At 35.3% G+C, this 18,453-nt stretch overlaps 1 protein-coding gene across 1 annotated transcript in view; it reads left to right on the forward strand.

Annotated features, from left to right (window-relative positions):
* Positions 1 to 18,300, forward strand: part of LOC137389950 (mediator of RNA polymerase II transcription subunit 24-like) — a 32,016-nt gene extending 13,716 nt beyond the window's left edge. Inside the window, exons 7-16 of the mRNA XM_068076147.1 lie at positions 4,357 to 4,549; positions 7,382 to 7,530; positions 7,805 to 7,910; positions 9,882 to 10,042; positions 10,712 to 10,969; positions 11,174 to 11,399; positions 11,491 to 11,710; positions 16,574 to 16,612; positions 16,978 to 17,123; positions 18,157 to 18,300. Of these exons, the coding sequence (XP_067932248.1) occupies positions 4,357 to 4,549; positions 7,382 to 7,530; positions 7,805 to 7,910; positions 9,882 to 10,042; positions 10,712 to 10,969; positions 11,174 to 11,399; positions 11,491 to 11,710; positions 16,574 to 16,612; positions 16,978 to 17,123; positions 18,157 to 18,300 (1,642 nt within the window). The remainder of the gene's footprint in view (positions 1 to 4,356; positions 4,550 to 7,381; positions 7,531 to 7,804; positions 7,911 to 9,881; positions 10,043 to 10,711; positions 10,970 to 11,173; positions 11,400 to 11,490; positions 11,711 to 16,573; positions 16,613 to 16,977; positions 17,124 to 18,156) is intronic.
* Positions 18,301 to 18,453: the final 153 nt, after the last annotated feature.

Consider the following 18,453-nt stretch of genomic DNA (forward strand, 5'->3'; position numbering starts at 1 on the left):
ATTTAATAAAATTAATTTTGAAATTCATGCAACATTTGCTATAGTCTGTTTTGTATAACTTGCAAAGATGCAAGTAAATTATACTTGCAGTTACTAATAATTGCAAAGTTTAAAATATCAAATTTTAATAGGTATTAACATATAAAAGGGGCAGGGCAAGTGCACCACCCAGCACACACCTAGTTCCTCATCAAAAGAGACAGTTCAATCTCATTTCAAGCTCTCCCAATCTCTATAGTCTTTCTTGTTATACTTTTGAGTTAATCTATGTCAAATTTTTGGTTCACTTGAGTAAAACTGGTCACTTGAAGATCAATAGTATAAAATTGCTAATTTTTAAAATTTTAATGTTCAATAAGATCAATATTTCAGTGGTTCGGTACGATCTCAAAAATTTTTTTTTTTCTATTCTCATTGAATTTTCTATAATTTCAATATCAGCAATTTGGTGCATTTGCCCCTGTTTATCAACCAATGCACAACAATGGCAAAGAAGGCTAGGTGGTGCACTTACCCCTGTATGTGGGGTAAATGCACCACCTAGACACACATTTTTTAGCGCTTCATATCAAGCAATGATATTTAATTAACAGTCTTCTAGAGCTGATATTCTTGCTCAGAACATTCTGGAGTTTCACAATGACAAATATTAGACTCAAATATTTAGTTAAAGCAAAGCAGCAAGACTGCGAAGTTGAATTACCCTTTTTCGATGGTGTACTTACCCCACTTGACCCTAGCCTAAAGTTTAATATTTAAATCTTTGTTTGGGGATTTCCAACTTGAAAACGGACATTTTTGTGTAAGTTCATCAAAGGCGTCCGAATTAGAAAACAAATAACTACTTATGTTGATGACTTATAGCCGATTCAGATTTTTGTGATTACACAGATAATTGAAAAGCAATATCTACACTGACTCTGATGGCGATGAAAGTAATGGTTTTGTAAGAATAAGGAAAATTGTAGAGGATCGTTTTGCTTTGTAGCTTCACATCGCTTTATCAATGCACAAAGTATAGATGCAACAAATTTTTTGTATAGCAGTGCTTGTTAACATGTTGGCATAATGAAATATATAACCAAAACAAACGTTCTAGATGGAGTTTGAAATTGAAAAAAATATTGTATACAAATTAAGCAATATCGGCAAAACGGCTGGCAGTAGGCCGATAGCTAAATTTGTACATGAACGCAAGTGAAAGGGTTATTGTAGTGGAAATGTGGCAATTCATAGACAATACAACATTGAATAAAAAGTACTTACCTTTTTTATGTAGAAATTTAGTAGGTGAGAACTGCGTTTTTTCCAGTCGCAAGAAACCAACATTCGCGTGACCTTCTCGGTACACGTTGGCAGTAAATATTATTCGCATGTAAATTACTATTCACTAATTTATTTTATTTGATGATCAGTACATTTGTATAGCTGTATAGACACCTTTGTATAGGCCGCAGAACTCATGATGGTGCTTTTTGAAGCGGCCGCAACTTTACTGTTTAAAACGTTCTTTACTGTTTGAAAAGTGTCGTTGGGCACCGTAAAGAGGCGCGCTAACCAGAAATCATGTGATAGGTCAATAGTTATTTCATTTCGGTAAGAAGTTAATAGCTTCCCAATATTCGCATGTAAATTACTATTCATTAATTTATTTTATTTGATGATTAGTACATTTGTATAGCTGTATAGGCACCTTTGTATAGGCCGCAGAACTCATGATGGTGCTTTTTGAAGCGGCAGCAACTTTACTGTTTAAAACGGAAAAGTGTTGTTGGGCACCGTAAAGAGGCGCGCTAACCAGAGATCATGTGATAGGTCAATAGTTATTTCATTTCGGTAAGAAGTTGATAGCATCCCAATATTTGGGAGTTATCGGCAACTCGATATATCGAACAGACAACTCCTAAAGATACAATATTAGCATATCAGTATTTATCATCCATCCCTAGTAGGGGCGTGTACTAACCAGAGATTCCCGTTAATGCACTCTAGCGGTGAAAGAAAAACCACAGAATAGCCGCACCCTCATATAAGCCGCATGGCTCACAAACCGTCAGACAAAAGTAGCAGCTAATAGTCCGAAAAATACGGTACTCTATAAGGCGGACAGACAGACAGACAACGATTGCCGTTTATATAGTAGATACTGATAACATATAACTATACACTGATAACATATAACTATACACTGATAACGTATAACTATACACTGATAACATATAACTATACACTAATAACATATAACTATACACTGATAACATATAACTATACACTGATAACATATAACTATACACTGATAACGTATAACTATACACTGATAACGTATAACTATACACTGATAACGTATAACTATACACTGATAACGTATAACTATACACTGATAATGTATAACTATACACTGATAACGTATAACTATACACTGATAACGTATAACTATACACTGATGACGTATAATTATACACTGATAACATATAACTATACACTGATAACATATAACTATACACTGATAACATATAACTATACACTGATAACATATAACTATACACTGATGACATATAATTATACACTGATAACATATAACTATACACTGATAACATATAACTACCCACTGATAACATATAACTATACACTGATAACATATAACTACACACTGATAACGTATAACTATACACTGATAACATATAACTATACACTGATAACGTATAGCTACACACTGATAACATATAACTATACACTGATAACATATAACTATACACTGATAACATATAACTATACACTGATAACGTATAACTATACACTGATAACATATAACTATACACTGATAACATATAACTATACACTGATAACATATAACTATACACTGATAACATATAACTACCCACTGATAACATATAACTATACACTGATAACATATAACTACACACTGATAACATATAACTATACACTGATAACACATAACTACCCACTGATAACATATAGCTACACACTGATAACATATAACTATACACTGATAACATATAACTATACACTGATAACGTATAACTACACACTGATAACATATAACTATACACTGATTACATATAACTACCCACTGATAACATATAGCTACACACTGATAACATATAACTATACACTGATAACATATAACTATACACTGATAACGTATAACTATACACTGATAACATATAACTATACACTGATAACATATAACTATACACTGATGACATATAATTATACACTGATAACATATAACTATACACTGATAACATATAACTATACACTGATAACATATAACTATACACTGATAACATATAACTATACACTGATAACATATAACTATACACTGATAACGTATAACTACCCACTGATAACATATAACTATACACTGATAACATATAACTATACACTGATAACATATAACTACCCACTGATAACATATAACTATACACTGATAACATATAACTATACACTGATAACATATAACTATACACTGATAACATATAACTATACACTGATAACATATAACTACCCACTGATAACATATAACTATACACTGATAACATATAACTATACACTGATAACATATAACTATACACTGATAACGTATAACTATACACTGATAACGTATAACTACACACTGATAACGTATAACTATACACTGATAACATATAACTACACACTGATAACATATAACTATACACTGATAACATATAACTATACACTGATAACATATAACTATACACTGATAACATATAACTATACACTGATAACATATAACTATACACTGATAACATATAACTATACACTGATAACGTATAACTACACACTGATAACGTATAACTATACACTGATAACATATAACTATGCTTATTAAGTGTGAGCAGCGCTAATCATATTTTTACTGTAAATTTTTATTTCTTTGTATGAAAATTTATAACTCTTTAACGTTATAAATTATGCCTTATAAAGGTTACATTTATAAGGTGCTTGCTCTCCATGCGATACCTTTTTATATGCCTGCTAATATTTATTATAAGTAATGCTGACATTAATGGCCAACACAACCTGATTTGTCTCACAGTCATGCATTGGCTAATCTACAACATCAGTAATCCACATGTTTATGCTTTGCTGAAACATAGCCTTCTGATATTGCAGCCAAACGTTCACCCTTGTCAGTGTTTTATTTGGTTCGAGATTGACCTTTTGTTCTGCCGACATCAAAAGTAGAGCTGAAAGTTAAATATCATGAATTTATTGTTAAAAACAATCGTAATTGTAAAATGCTATCAATCAACCTTCAACCGGTGTTTATGCCTAATCACGCAACCTTGTACCTTCCATGTATTTTTCTAGGCCAAACCTCCTGAGCTTACTGATAAATGAGATGGTAAAATATAAACTGCTCAGCCTTGCAACAGAGAATGCCCTGAGAGAGAAGCTGAATGAAATGCCAATGTGTAAGATGGAAACAGGTGCTGACTCTCCAATATCCAAAGTCTACTCTTGTTATGGATGCCTTGATGACCTCATTCTTTCTCTAGGCCAGGTTTGTGTTTATGTTAGGGTGCCTTGATGACCTCATTCTTTCTCTAGGCCAGGTTTGTGTTTATGCTAGGGTGCCTTGATGACCTCATTCTTTCTCTAGGCCAGGTTTGTGTTTATGTTAGGGTGCCTTGATGACCTCATTCTTTCTCTAGGCCAGGTTTGTGTTTATGCTAGGGTGCCTTGATGACCTCATTCTTTCTCTAGGCCAGGTTTGTGTTTATGTTAGGGTGCCTTGATGACCTCATTCTTTCTCTAGGCCAGGTTTGTGTTTATGTTAGGGTGCATTGATGACCTCATTCTTTCTCTAGGCCAGGTTTGTGTTTACGCTAGGGCCTGGCATTTCATATTAAATATAAACTTGCACAAATTAAAAAAAAATCTTATCACAAAGTATCAGTATTTTTCTATCATTTGCGATTGTTTTTCATGTTTAAGGTGATCTGTCTGCCAGGAAGTTTCAAGATTAACATCGCCAAAACTTGATCGTGGTTAAAACGATTCGATCAAACGAAAGGGCGATTATGAGGTCTATAGTTGTTAAGAGACCAACAGAATAGACTCTCCTAATGCTGTAACTTGAAGGCATTAGCCCATGTCAATTATAGCAACCTGTGGGATCATTTTGCATGTATTTTCTTCTGAGCGTTTTAACCGTGATCAAGTTTTGTCAATTTTAATCTTGAAATATCTTGGCTGTCAGATCACCTCAAACATCAAGAAAAGTTGAAGAGCCTAGTTCTAAAAGTACTCAAGTCTTAATTTTGGCCAACTGCAGTTTTCACTGTAGAATGTTAAAGCATACCCACCTAAGTCCAACACCAGAAATAAGCATGAAAAAGTATCCAAGTCTTGTATAAATTACAAAGGTACACCAACATTTTTTATACTGATGTCCTAAAAGTACTTAAGTCTATGAGCAGCCATTCAGATTGAGGCTATTGGGCCATGTGATCACACGGCTCTGTTCAGCGCATTCAACAATGGCTGAGCAAGTAGATGAAGCTGCTATTCCTGATCTCCTAACTTCCCAGTGCTAAAAAAGGGCTAGACCATGATGGGAGAATGTACTGAGCAGGTGGCTATTTTGAAAAGAGGCCAGAAGCTGACTTCATTAAAAGCCACTTCAAACCCAAAATGGTTTATGTCTGATTATCTGGACTATCTCCCAATAAAACCTGCGAAACTAACCTGCGAAACCTCTCGTAACATATTGCCATCCCGTCTACTGTAATATTCTACGATCATTTGACCGCCGACGACAAAGGAGACGCGGAATTTGAGTGAAAAATGTTGTATTATGCAGGCTTTTAATCTGACATTGGTGTTCTTTACGTCTGCTGTTCACCTAATCATTTTCATTGTCATCGTACATAAATAAAAGTGTCTTAATCCTTTGAAAAACCTGCATTATAATGCTAAAAGTACCCAAGTCCATGAAATTGCACTATAAGTACTCAAGTCTATATAAAAACATCTCAGTTTTTTGCAATTCAATAGTACAAAGAGATCTAAGGAACTTGAAATGTGAATGTAGTGACAGTTAGGAGCCTGATAATGTAGGTAAAGGATGGCTAGTGACCTTTCTCCGATTTCACAACAAGTTTCTAACTTTAACTTTGCTTTTCTGCAGTTGGCCATTTTGTGACTTGAGAACTTTTAGCATCGGGCTCTTCAATTGCAAATGAGAGAAAAACACCAATATGCTTTCTGATAGAATCTACTAAATTTTTGAGTTTTAAAGACTAGTCACAGCGGTATTTATAAATGGATGAATATCGAGGTTTAAAGGTGGAGTTGTTTTTGTTTGTAAATTGACTAACTAATCTGTATATGAAAGCTGGTCGTGTACCTATCAGTTTATCACTAAACACTAAAAGGAAGCGAGACTCTATTCATATTCAGTCAACGATGCTGCGTGTGTCACCATTATTATTGTGCTTAGCAATCTCTAACAATGATTAAGCATTGTTGATGAGCAATGCGGATGTTCATCAACAATGTTGAACATCAGATGTTGAAGAAATGGGACGATGGCAACATGGGAACATGTAGTTAAGTACTTATGCAGTTCGCTGTTCTTACGGTACTAGCCAGTGATCTAAATGTACTGGTACATCACAGTTTATCAACAATAAGAATAAACTTACCTACACCACTTCTCCCCCACTAATATCTCCATCAAATCATGAATATGTAGAAAGTTGATGTGAAATGCTTCTGTAAGATGCGTCTGTATGATGTATCTGTAAGGTGTATCTGTAAGGTGTATCTGTAAGGTGTATCTGTAAGGTGTATCTGTAAGGTGTATCTGTAAGGTGTATTTGTAAGGTGTATCTGTAAGGTGTATCTGTAAGGTGTATTTGTAAGGTGTATCTGTAAGGTGTATTTGTAAGGTGTATCTGTAAGGTGTATTTGTAAGGTGTATCTGTAAGGTGTATTTGTAAGGTGTATCTGTAAGGTGTATCTGTAAGGTGTATATGTAAGGTGTATTTGTAAGGTGTATCTGTAAGGTGTATTTGTAAGGTGTATTTGTAAGGTGTATCTGTAAGGTGTATCTGTAAGGTGTATTTGTAAGGTGTATCTGTAAGGTGTATCTGTAAGGTGTATCTGTAAGGTGTATTTGTAAGGTGTATCTGTAAGGTGTATCTGTAAGGTGTATCTGTAAGGTGTATCTGTAAGGTGTATCTGTAAGGTGTATCTGTGAGGTGTATCTGTAAGGTGTATCTGTAAGGTGTATCTGTAAGATGTGTCTGAATGTTTATCTTGATGCCGGAGTCCGACATGCATTTGTAGATATACAGTATTTAGCAATGGCATGGACCGATTTTTCTAGATAAATAGTGGACCAGACATAATTCCCTGCGGCGTCTCTGTGATATCATCACTCTCTCAAACTATTTCCTCGGAAGATCTTTTAAACAGAATACTCATATCTGCTGCGTGTGGTAGCAAACTGTCCAAGCTTATAGCTCACCTTCTAAGGTATGTGTCAGAGCTCGTGTAACGTGTACCAAAACACTACGCTTAGGCTTGCCTTGGATATTACATGCAGTAATCTAGTGGACACTGTCATGTGAATTGAAACAGTTCCTCAGTGATGATCACGCTTGGATTAGGGAGTCCACTGAATCAGCTAGAGAGACTTTAAACTTTACTTACTTTTCATCTACTAGTTTTAGTTAAAACTGTAAAATTCTAATTATATTGATGATGCTTAGAACAGTTGCACAGAATCACACTTTTGCCTTTTCTGTAGGCTGAATGAACTGAGCATAGAGCTGTCACAGAATGAGACCGCTGTGCAGATGTGTGATTTAACTCTATTGATTCTAACACAAATTGTACTGCTCTTCTCCAAGTCAGTAAGTGACAACCACATACTATTAGTTTTTATGTCACATTATGGTTATTCGCACTTAAACTATACATTTACAGCGACTGAGCGCATAACCATAATGTTTAGTAGCAGTGTTTATTTTTCAACAGTCATGTTTGGATGCAATTTTGTTTTTGCACAAGGGCAATCTCTAAAATGGAAGATTTCATTTACATATGAATATAACTGTCAATATCTTTAACTAGTGAAACCTTCAACATCGAACTAATGGCACCTGGAACCTTCATGCCCGTTTGTCAGTCCTTTAGGTTTAGGCTATTTACTGTTACCGTATCATAAAATTTGTCGACACTAAACACTATTTTCAAGGTTATGTTAAAGAGTCAGCTTATGCTGACCCTTATGCTGACCCTTAGCTTATGCTGACCCAATTGTTTACAAATGATTTAGAACATTTAAATGACAGCCATCCAGAAATCAGTCAGGTTCTCTTTTAAGGATTTACGATTTAACCACTTTAGTCGGAACTGAAAAGAGAAATATCTGTTCAATATGGCAAACGTTTGAACATAATTGACAGCCAGTTGTAATATTTGTCATGTCATATTCACGAGAAATCTGGAAGGCCTTTGAAATTGCACGCAAAATTTTAAAACTCAAATACAAACCCTACATGTATTGCTATATGTAACAAAATATGACAAAGCAAGCAAGTTGGAGTTGTCAGCTTTAATTCCATTCAGTTGAGGAAATAACTCCAATAAAAGCAAGTGATTAAATGTTATAGCTTTGATCCTTGGGTGCAAAAAGATATTGGGAAAAATTTTCTGCCTGTTCATTAATTAGTCTAGAATGCTAATTTTTAGAATGAGGTTCAAAAAAGTATTGAAGTACACTTGGTGAATTTTGATAAAGTATGTTGACTGATTTTTAATAACAGCTAGAGTGAAAAAGCAAAAGTCTTAATTTTACATTTGGTCAACTGGTAACAGACAATTACAGTAGACCCTCTTACAACATAAATAATCTGTTCTGAGAACGTTTACGTTGTAGGGATTCTAGGTTATATGATCAGTAAAATCCATGTAAACTGCCTAAACTCCCCCTTTTGACCTTTCAAAAAGGAAAATAAACTAAAGTTAACTTTTTAATGTAATGCCTGTATAGTAAATTTAGTATTATTGGTTTACATAAAAAACTTTTCTCTGATCTCTTATCACCATTATTTGGCTTAGAGTCCATAATTACAGTAATTCTTCGTTAAGTTAGAGGAGTGCGCACCTTCAATATTAATTTAAATAAATTTTTTACTTTCTATGCTGCAAATAAAAAAAAATGCATATGTATAAATAAAGGAAAAACAAAAATATATCTTTACTATAATAGGCGCAGTGTCTGTCTGTCCATCCGTCTCTCCAAAGTGTTAAAGGTTAGTATAAAGCATCGCTTTCACCGAGACTCCAACTTGTGACATACAGCTTGGTAGACCGATACTTTTTTGGGTATTTTTGAACAATTATGCTGCTACTTATTATCTGCACTTTATTGGCACAACTGACGATCTCTCATGCACACTTCTAGACTATCAGGGTGATAGTATATATAGTTGTTTTTTCTCCAAAAAAAGATATTTTCAAGGTGAACTATGAAATTAAAATTTAAGAACTTGCCTCGACTAGACGCTCTACATTATAAGGAATATTTTTCTTAACATGAAGGGAAACCTTTACATAAATTATTTCTGTTAACTACTGTATACTATATAGTTCTTAACTCAATTCATTAATTGGAAATGGTTCTTAATTTTGTAAATAGTAGATGGCAATATTGATGACCAGCTTACAAAAATGTTACTGAACTTGGCTCAAACAGTGTTTGATTCGCAAGTCAAAGAATTCCTTATTAGAAATATTAGTTTTCTAACTAATCAAAAGCTGTTTTGCTTAGTTATTTTAGCTTTCAGCTTTTTGTGAGGCATGGCTATTGTCTATTGCAGGTGTTTGTGACATTGGTTCCGACAGCTTATTCAAATACAGTCTTCATGTCACACTATCTCTCCTTGCTCACCCACAGCATACCCAACCATCATAGTTTCACCTCCAATGACTGTTTGGACGAGTTACTGAGTCGGATTGTAAACAAAGAGAGTGTTATTGGGTAGGCAGCCTCGGCTCTACATGTAGTTTCCTATCTTTGCTCAGGCAGTCATGTGATCAGCTGAGACTGCTGGTCAACTCTTAGCCAGATATTGTTATTAGTGATCATTGCAAGCATAGAGGATGGGATAATTTACTTGACTGAATTAGCAATGGTCAATTCAATTGTTCTTTCAGCTGACCAATCTAAGGTTTGCACCATTTTCTATTGAATATTTGTGCTGGTAAAAGTTATCTAATTATGTATTTTTACTCGGCAGCATTAGAAGGTGCACAATAACTTACACCTCAATTACTTGATATTACTACCAAATGAAAACAATTACAAATCCGCGAATGCCACATTTAGTGTAGTGACAGTTCTGCTGACTTTGGCAGCAGTAAGTAGTTGCTAAAACCAAAGATGTTTGTGATTTATTTAATGATTATCCAATTTTTAATAATTAATAATTTTTAGATGCAGATTCACAGTTAAATTATTTTTTTTTGTAATATTTTTTTGTATAATTATCTACAACTTACTGCTGCCTCAGTCTAGCTACATGCTGTATAATGATTTCTTAATACCTGCTGATCAATAGGGTAGCAGATGGATACATCTCAGCAGTCATCAGCTGTAGATATTAATATGATTGTCTGCAATAAAACAAGTTGGACGTGATTTTTGCAGCTTTGCCAGGTTCAAGGATATGATTATGTGCTTGCCGATGGCTTTTGTCGAACTCTCCAAGGCCCAGCAGCTGTCAGCCATAGATGAGTCAACAATCAGTCATGTGATCAGACAGGTGTCCAGTAGCTCACACTCTCTCCTCCTCTACTCAGTAGGCTCCCTTGTCACACAGGCCCGGCTCAGTCCCGTACAACTGAGGACAAAACAGCTTAGCATTGTCACCGCCATCTCCAAAGTAACCACCCAGGATGCAGCTAGGTGAGTATCTGTTGACACTGTTTCCAAACATAGAGGAGTGTTAATGCTTATGAGCTCATCTATTAGGGCACCTGCAAGCCATGCCTAGATACTTCAGAATGTTGTTACACGCGTGTGTCTGTGTGGGGTGGTCTGTGTTAACTAGGCAGTCAGATTGTCAAAAACAAGCATTTGTGTTCATCCTCACCAACCCTTGTGACATAGGGACTCTATGATGCGTTCTATCATCACACGACTGCTCAATTCCTCTGGAATAATAAAGGATTCCAGCGTCGAGTGTCATCCTAGCAGCCAGCCTATGATGGTCGCCTTAGCCAAATCTATCGACAATATCATAGAAGTCGGGTACATTTCTAGTCAACCCTACAGGTCTCTCGTTGTCAACCTAAAATTCACCAAACCCAAGTGGCTCGTCCAAAAGATGGTGGGGGTAAGTAATTGAGGTCAATTCAGCACTCCTTTTATATTGCATCATGTAAGGGTAGGTTAGTGTCTGTAGTATCTGACTTTTATTTCTACAGCTCATGTTCAAGTGCTCCTATATCGATGAGATGGCCAAGGCTCTCTCTCTTTTCCACATGATTGGTCACTTACTGCTGCCGGAGGTGGTGCATACATTCATTGTTGAGTACATTCCCGACTTGCTACACAAGACAGTCAAACCTACATTTATGGCTGAGCCACGTAGCCAATCGGCTTGCCAACTCATCGTATGGGCACTGGTGGCTCTCCACCAGCAAGGTTCGTTCTAAGTGTATTCTGAGCATGGCGGCTTTACGTTACATCAAATACACATTTTAATCACAGCTCAATCTTACAAGGAATATGAAAGTGGGTAGAGTTGCTAAGAGTAACCATCGTAAGAGTAGCTCATCATGTGTCGAGTTGAATTTGTCCAAATCTGTTTTCAATAAGTTAAAAACAAGCAACATATATCATGTGTCTGTTTAGATTTTTGACACAAGGTATCTGTGATCATGTGCACTTCATAATAATCTTAATGTCTATTTCCAACGATTGAGTGTTGGTCAATGTTTCACAATCGATTTGAGTTTTCTGTAGTAATGCTAACAGTCCTCATTGAAGTGTAGTAATATATGGAATATTAACCGAGTGGACTCATTAAAATCGCTATAAATTGGGTTCAGTACTCTGTTTATCTAATCATCTTGGTTGTATCGATACAAGGCATGGTTTGGCTAGGAGCTCAAATTGAACAACTAGCGAAATCTCATATCGCTAAAATACATCATTACCACCTCTATTCTTTGCAATTGTTGACTCCTTAGTAGACCATATTACCACTATAGCAGCAGATCATATCACAACTCATATCAGAATAATATAACACCGCTTGTATCAGTATATCATATTATAACTCATGTCTGTACATCATATCACCACTCATGTCTGTACATCATATTACCACTCATGTCTATACATCATATCATCACTCATGTCTGTACATCATATCATCACTCATGTCTATACATCATATCACCACTCATGTCTGTACATCATATCATCACTCATGTCTGTACAGCATATCATCACTCATGTCTATACATCATATCATCACTCATGTCTGTACATCATATCATCACTCATGTCTATACATCATATCATCACTCATGTCTATACATCATATCATCACTCATGTCTGTACATCATATCATCACTCATGTCTGTACATCATATCATCACTCATGTCTGTACATCATATCATCACTCATGTCTATACATCATATCACCACTCATGTCTGTACATCATATCATCACTCATGTCTGTACATCATATCATCACTCATGTCTATACATCATATCATCAATCATGTCTGTACATCATATTATCACTCATGTCTATACATCATATCATCACTCATGTCTATACATCATATCATCACTCATGTCTATACATCATGTCATCACTCATGTCTGTACATCATATCATCACTCATGTCTGTACATCATATCATCACTCATGTCTATACATCATATCATCACTCATGTCTGTACATCATATCATCACTCTTATCTATACATCATATCATCACTCATGTCTATACATCATATCACCACTCATGTCTGTACATCATATCATCACTCATGTCTGTACATCATATCATCACTCATGTCAGTACATCATATCATCAGTCATATGTCTGTACATCATATCATCAATCATGTCTGTACATCATATTATCACTCATGTCTATACATCATATCATCACTCATGTCTATACATCATATCACCACTCATGTCTGTACATCATATCATCACTCATGTCTGTACATCATATCATCACTCGTGTCAGTACATCATATCATCAGTCATATGTCTGTACATCATATCATCAATCATGTCTGTACATCATATTATCACTCATGTCTATACATCATATCATCACTCATGTCTATACATCATATCACCACTCATGTCTGTACATCATATCATCACTCATGTCTGTACATCATATCATCACTCATGTCTATACATCATATCATCACTCATGTCTTTACATCATACCATCACTCATGTTTGTACATCATATCATCACTCATGTCTATACATCATATCATCAGTCATATGTCTGTACATCATATTACCACTCATGTCTGTACATCATATCATCACTCATGTCTGTACATCATATCATCACTCATGTCTATACATCATATCATTACTCATGTCTATACATCATATCATCACTCATGTCTGTATATCATATCATCACTCATGTCTGTACATCATATCATCACTCATGTCTATACATCATATCACCACTCATGTCTGTACATCATATCACCACTCATGTCTGTACATCGTATCATCACTCATGTCTGTACATCATATCATCACTCATGTCTGTACATCATATCATCACTCATGTCTGTACATCATATCATCACTCATGTCTGTACATCATATCATCACTCATGTCTTTATATCATATCATCAATCATGTCTGTACATCATATTATCACTCATGTCTATACATCATATCATCACTCATGTCTATACATCATATCACCACTCATGTCTGTACATCATATCATCACTCATGTCTGTACATCATATCATCACTCATGTCTATACATCATATCATCACTCATGTCTTTACATCATACCATCACTCATGTTTGTACATCATATCATCACTCATGTCTATACATCATATCATCAGTCATATGTCTGTACATCATATTACCACTCATGTCTGTACATCATATCATCACTCATGTCTGTACATCATATCATCACTCATGTCTATACATCATATCATTACTCATGTCTATACATCATATCATCACTCATGTCTGTATATCATATCATCACTCATGTCTGTACATCATATCATCACTCATGTCTATACATCATATCACCACTCATGTCTGTACATCATATCACCACTCATGTCTGTACATCGTATCATCACTCATGTCTGTACATCATATCATCACTCATGTCTGTACATCATATCATCACTCATGTCTGTACATCATATCATCACTCATGTCTGTACATCATATCATCACTCATGTCTTTATATCATATCATCACTCATGTCTGTACATCATATCACCACTCATGTTTGTACATCATATCATCACTCATGTCTATACATCATATCATCACTCATGTCTGTACATCATATCATCACTCATGTCTATACATCATATCATCACTCATGTCTATACATCATGTCATCACTCATGTCTGTACATCATATCATCACTCATGTCTGTACATCATATCATCACTCATGTCTATACATCATATCATCACTCATGTCTGTACATCATATCATCACTCATGTCTGTGCATCATATTACCACTCATGTCTGTACATCATATCATCAGTCATATGTCTGTACATCATATTACCATTCATGTCTGTACGTCATATCATCACTCATGTCTATACATCATATCATCACTCATGTCTGTACATCATATCATCACTCATGTCTGTGCATCATATTACCACTCATGTCTGTACATCATATCATCAGTCATATGTCTGTACATCATATTACCATTCATGTCTGTACATCATATCATCACTCATGTCTATACATCATATCATCACTCATGTCTATATATCATATCATCACTCATGTCTATACATCATATCATCACTCATGTCTATACATCATATCATCACTCATGTCTGTACATCATATCATCACTCATGTCAGTACATCATATCATCACTCATCTCGGTACATCATATCATCACTCATGTCTTTATATCATATCATCACTCATGTCTATACATCATATCATCACTCATGTCTATACATCATATCATCACTCATGTCTGTACATCATATCATCACTCATGTCAGTACATCATATCATCACTCATCTCGGTACATCATATCATCACTCATGTCTGTACATCATCTTACCACTCATGTCTGTACATCATATCACCACTCATGTCTGTACATAATATCACCACTCATGTCTGTACATCATATTATCACTCATGTCTATACATCATATCATCACTCATGTCTATACATCATATCATCACTCATGTCTATACATCATATCATCACTCATGTCTGTACATCATATCACCACTCATGTCTATACATCATATCACCACTCATGTCTGTACATCGTATCATCACTCATGTCTGTACATCGTATCATCACTCATATCTGTACATCATATCATCACTCATGTCTGTACATCATATCATCACTCATGTCTGTATATCATATCATCACTCATGTCTGTACATCATATCATCACTCATGTCTATACATCATATCATCACTCATGTCTATACATCATATCATCACTCATGTCTATACATCATATCATCACACATGTCTGTACATCATATCATCACTCATGTCTGTACATCATATCATCACTCATGTCTTTATATCATATCATCACTCGTGTCTGTACATCATATCATCACTCATGTCTATACATCATATCATCACTCATGGCTGTACATCATATCATCACTCATGTCTGTACATCATATCATCAGTCATATGTCTGTACATCATATTACCACTCATGTCTGTACATCATATCATCACTCATGTCTATACATCATATCATCACTCATGTCTATACATCATATCATCACTCATGTCTGTACATCATATCATCACTCATGTCTGTACATCATATCACCACTCATGTCTGTACATCATATCATCACTAATATCAGTGTACCAAATCACCACTTGTATGAGAGTGCCATATAACCACTTGTATCAGAGTGCCATATCACAACTTGTATCAGAGTACCATATCACCACTTCTATCATAGTTTCACATCATCACTTGTATTAGAGTGCCTTATCACCACTTGTATCAGAGTATTATATCATCACTTGCATCAGAGTGTCATATCACCACTTGTGTCAGAGTAAAATATCACCACTTGTATCAGAGTGTCACATCATCACTTGTATTAGAGTGCCTTATCACCACTTGTATCAGAGTATCATATCATCACTTGTATCATAGTGTTATATCACCACTTGTGTCAGAGTACCATATCACCACTTGTATTAGAGCGCCATATCACCAAGCATGTCAGACCACCAATACTTGTTATACATTGTAGAGAATACAGGACATGAAGAAACACTACAAGAACTAATGAGTAAGCATCTGAAGCTGTTATAATTCCTGTTGGTTTGAATATGATGGTGTGGACCCATCTGACTGCCTGATCTCTAACGCACCCATCTGACTGCCTGATGTCTAACGCACCTAACCACATCATCATTTTCAAACCCCTCGTAGATGTTCATGAGTGCATAATTTACACATCTGTAAATTAGGCACTCATGAACCATTTTCCTTTCATAGCATAGTTCAGCTTTTCAGAGTTTGACCTTAATATTAGATCATATGACTTCTGCATCAACTAATATCTAACACAGAGAATCCTTGGGTTTAAGGCTCAACTTGATATTAGCTGGTGAATTCTCATGGATTCTTCAGTCATGTTTTATGATCATCTAGAGAGAGTCTTCATACTAATGGAGAACATGTACGGAACTAATGTTACAAACCAGGCTATATACATAATGGAGTTATTCATAAAGAATATTCTAGAGCTCGGACCCCCTTACAACAGTACACTCCTGAAAAACATGCCTATTTCGCTGGTAAGCTTAGCATTCTCCTGTGTTAATCTACTACTGCATATTTATATGGTGAAGGTTATTTATATAAGAGTTAAGCATACTAGAGATTAAATAAAACACCCTGTGAAACGCTTGTCTTAGCTTCAGCCTTGCCACAATTTCTTTGTGACATCACTAGCCGTGTCAGACACAAGTGAAATCTTTTAGCCTTGACATTTGCAGAAATTGATTTTATTATGGTGCTTGTATTGTAAATTTTATTGTTTTAGTATTCATTTGAAAGATTAAAAAACAATGGTATTATAATCTTTTAGAGTGACTGAGCTTTTGGTATAAGCTAATTTACTATTTTTGGGCACAATCTGGGTTTTGCTGTAAAACATTTTCTCTGAAGATTAGCTAGCCGGCCACTCATGACAACGAAGCAAATATCAACTTCTCCTTATACCAGCGAATTCGCGAGCATTCACTGTCAGCGTCAGCCGCGATGTCGTCCCTCGAATTCACTCAAAATTTTACCAGTGCGCTTCATCCGGTTGTTATGCTGCTAGCTATTGCTTTAATAAGACTATCATCCTCTATGTCGATATGGTGCTGCATGACTACCACAAATGGCTCACATCTCTCTACTTTGCACTATAGATATCTCCTGTATGTTGAAGCTTATTGAAAGGGTATTAATTCATCTAGCTTAACAAATTTATACAGGGAATGAGTTAAAACAGACAACAGAATCGTTGAATCATGATTGCTAGAATATAATTTTGTTCTGTATAATACTAATGATAATATTTTGCTAGATAACGCGGAATTTTTATTCTTGTAACTTTTCTGCTTCTGTTCTTTTTGGTCTGTTACATGCTTCTGTCATTTCTATTTCTTTTCACTCTACCTTGGTAGATAATCTACCAGGTGGAGATAACATCTAATTTTTATCTGGGATTTTAATCAACCAAATGGTTTTAAAAATGCAGTTGGTGTGAATTGGTATTTTTCGTAACACAGTAGTTATCTATCCTTGTAAGACATTTTCACTTGTCACGAATTATTTTAGTTCATCAGACTAGTACCCAAAGACCTCAGGCTTCTCAGTCTCTTATGCGAGAAGGAAGATCTGTCTATTGATGCTGTTAACAAGGTGAGCTCCGCACTTCTGTATAAGTACAAGTCATCTGCGTCGACGGAAATGGAAGCATAGACCAAGTTATCACAACCTTGAGAAGACTACTTGTCTCACTTAACAGTTTTATGACCTTAGCTATTAGGCTAAAGTTAATGCAACTGAGGTTCTTCTGTGTAATATATGTGTTACTTCACCTAGAAGACCTGTAAATCATGGATCAATTGTAAA

The sequence above is a fragment of the Watersipora subatra genome, chromosome 3 (assembly GCF_963576615.1).
Source record: "Watersipora subatra chromosome 3, tzWatSuba1.1, whole genome shotgun sequence".
NCBI lineage: Eukaryota > Metazoa > Bryozoa > Gymnolaemata > Cheilostomatida > Watersiporidae > Watersipora > Watersipora subatra.